The sequence below is a fragment of the Priapulus caudatus genome, unplaced genomic scaffold (assembly GCF_000485595.1).
Source record: "Priapulus caudatus unplaced genomic scaffold, Priapulus_caudatus-5.0.1 Scaffold164, whole genome shotgun sequence".
NCBI classification, from domain to species: Eukaryota; Metazoa; Priapulida; class Priapulimorpha; order Priapulimorphida; family Priapulidae; genus Priapulus; species Priapulus caudatus.
Genome location: NW_014577225.1, coordinates 364,043 through 365,869, shown reverse-complemented (window position 1 = coordinate 365,869; position 1,827 = coordinate 364,043). Strand labels below are relative to the sequence as shown.

The 1,827-nt window shown below is 42.2% G+C and overlaps 1 protein-coding gene across 2 annotated transcripts in view; it reads right to left on the bottom strand.

The window, feature by feature from the left end:
• LOC106806490 (src substrate protein p85-like) overlaps positions 1-1,827 on the bottom strand; it is a 40,515-nt gene that overhangs the window by 22,618 nt on the left and 16,070 nt on the right. For both annotated transcript variants that reach the window (XM_014808455.1, XM_014808454.1), the window contains one exon: positions 851-961. In XM_014808455.1, the coding sequence (XP_014663941.1) occupies positions 851-961 (111 nt within the window). The remainder of the gene's footprint in view (positions 1-850; positions 962-1,827) is intronic.

Genomic DNA, 1,827 nt, shown 5'->3' with positions numbered 1-1,827 from the left:
GTATTTTATTAGTTATGCCTCTTTATTCGCTAAAATTTTCAATTCTAACACACAACTTGATTTTTAAGCAGTTTTTTTCCAGTTTTCTCGGTAAATATGAAAATTAAAGAAAAATCCTGACGCACTATTTTGGTCCATATTGTGCTTAACATGTGGCGAAAATGTTGTATCCTCACTCTTTCTGGTAGTTGAGAAATATCCAAAATACCATTTTTACATGAAAATTCAAAATTTGTGTGGTAACATAATTAGGTGCTGGAAATTTCATGGAATTTTTTGGCTTGAGCATAGAGATATATCTCCTCTATAAATAAAACAAGTGATTGATTCGATTTATTCGCCAATAAACGTTTAATCTTCATTAGAGCAATACCCGTGCAAAAGGTGGAGAGTATCCTTAAGGAGGGAATGTTCCCCCTTCTTTTACACCTCTTGACCTTTGACCTTTGACCCCCCAGTTCGACATCCCAACTCGTTTTCGGATTACCCCCCACGTCCCGAATCATGACCGTACGTCGAGCCGTTTAGATTTGTGCCCAACTGTTGACGGACGGACGCACGCACGGCCGGACGGACGCACGGATGCACGCTCATGCAATTCTACAAGCTGCATCTGACTATGTCAGATGAGCTAAAAATATGATTTTTCAGGGGGGAGGTTATAAAACAACATACACGACTGTAAAAAAATACATAAAACTTCACGTTCCAGGCTCAACGTAGCTTCAACGCTTCAGCCCATATCTGATCAATATAGTGCAGCGATGTAGCTGGGGCAGCCTTACAGAAGAAAAACGGTTTCGTTTAGCGGACGCACGAGGAGAAAAATTGCCTCAGAACAGTGCTTCACCTGTCTGGGACTCGTGCTGCTGCAGCTTCTCCTGATGATCCCAGCCGACGGCCGACTTATCCACCCTGTCAGTCTGCACCCCATACTTGCCTCCAAATCCTTTGGCGTAATCTGAAGCGGTGAAAAAGTAAAGCGGCTTACTCCAGAATAAACTCGATATTATCAAGAGCCCATTAACCACAGAGCGTACAAGCTAGGCGCGTCATAGCTAGCCAAGATAAGATCAACCGCTTGTCTCTACGATGTTCCTATGCCGAGATATAAAGCGATAAAAATCGAGTACTTCTAGGTAAGGATTATCTGAAGTGCAGGTCACTAAACCATGGGGAGAGGCGTGTTACTGGGTGATTATGGCGGGCTAGGTATTACCTTAGAAAGTAGGACTGTCATGTGGTATCAAATAATTTCGATTCGATATTGATATTTTTTTCTGGTCGATACTTTCGATCCGATTTCGATCTCCGATTCGATTAAATAATTGTAAATAACACATGAGGCCGTGAAAGTACAGTAAAGCTGCACTGTATTGTGTTCTACTATGATAACTATGTGCATTTTATAACATCGGGCTGTGCTTAATACAACAATGGCGCGAAGTATATATTTATCATGAATTCACAGAATTGACCTGGCGTGCGCGGCATGGCGAAGCAGCGCAGACATGCTTTATGGTAGACAGATTTTATTAATAGAGATCAGAGTGAGACCAGGATACGCACCAGAGACAATAGAACACACAGTTAGATTGTCTCCTGTATGCATGCGGCCCTGGACTACTTCGAAATGGCGGCGCGGCGCGGCTCGAGCAAAAAATGCTACCGATGCTCCGCTGCTACATTATTTAGCAAAAAAAAAAAAAAATAAATAAAAATCGGATCGCTATGTTTTCGATTTTTATTTCGATATCAGATATGCGAACGCAAAATCGCAATCGGCGAATTTAATCGATGAGGTGGGCATGCGATGACAGTCCGGCT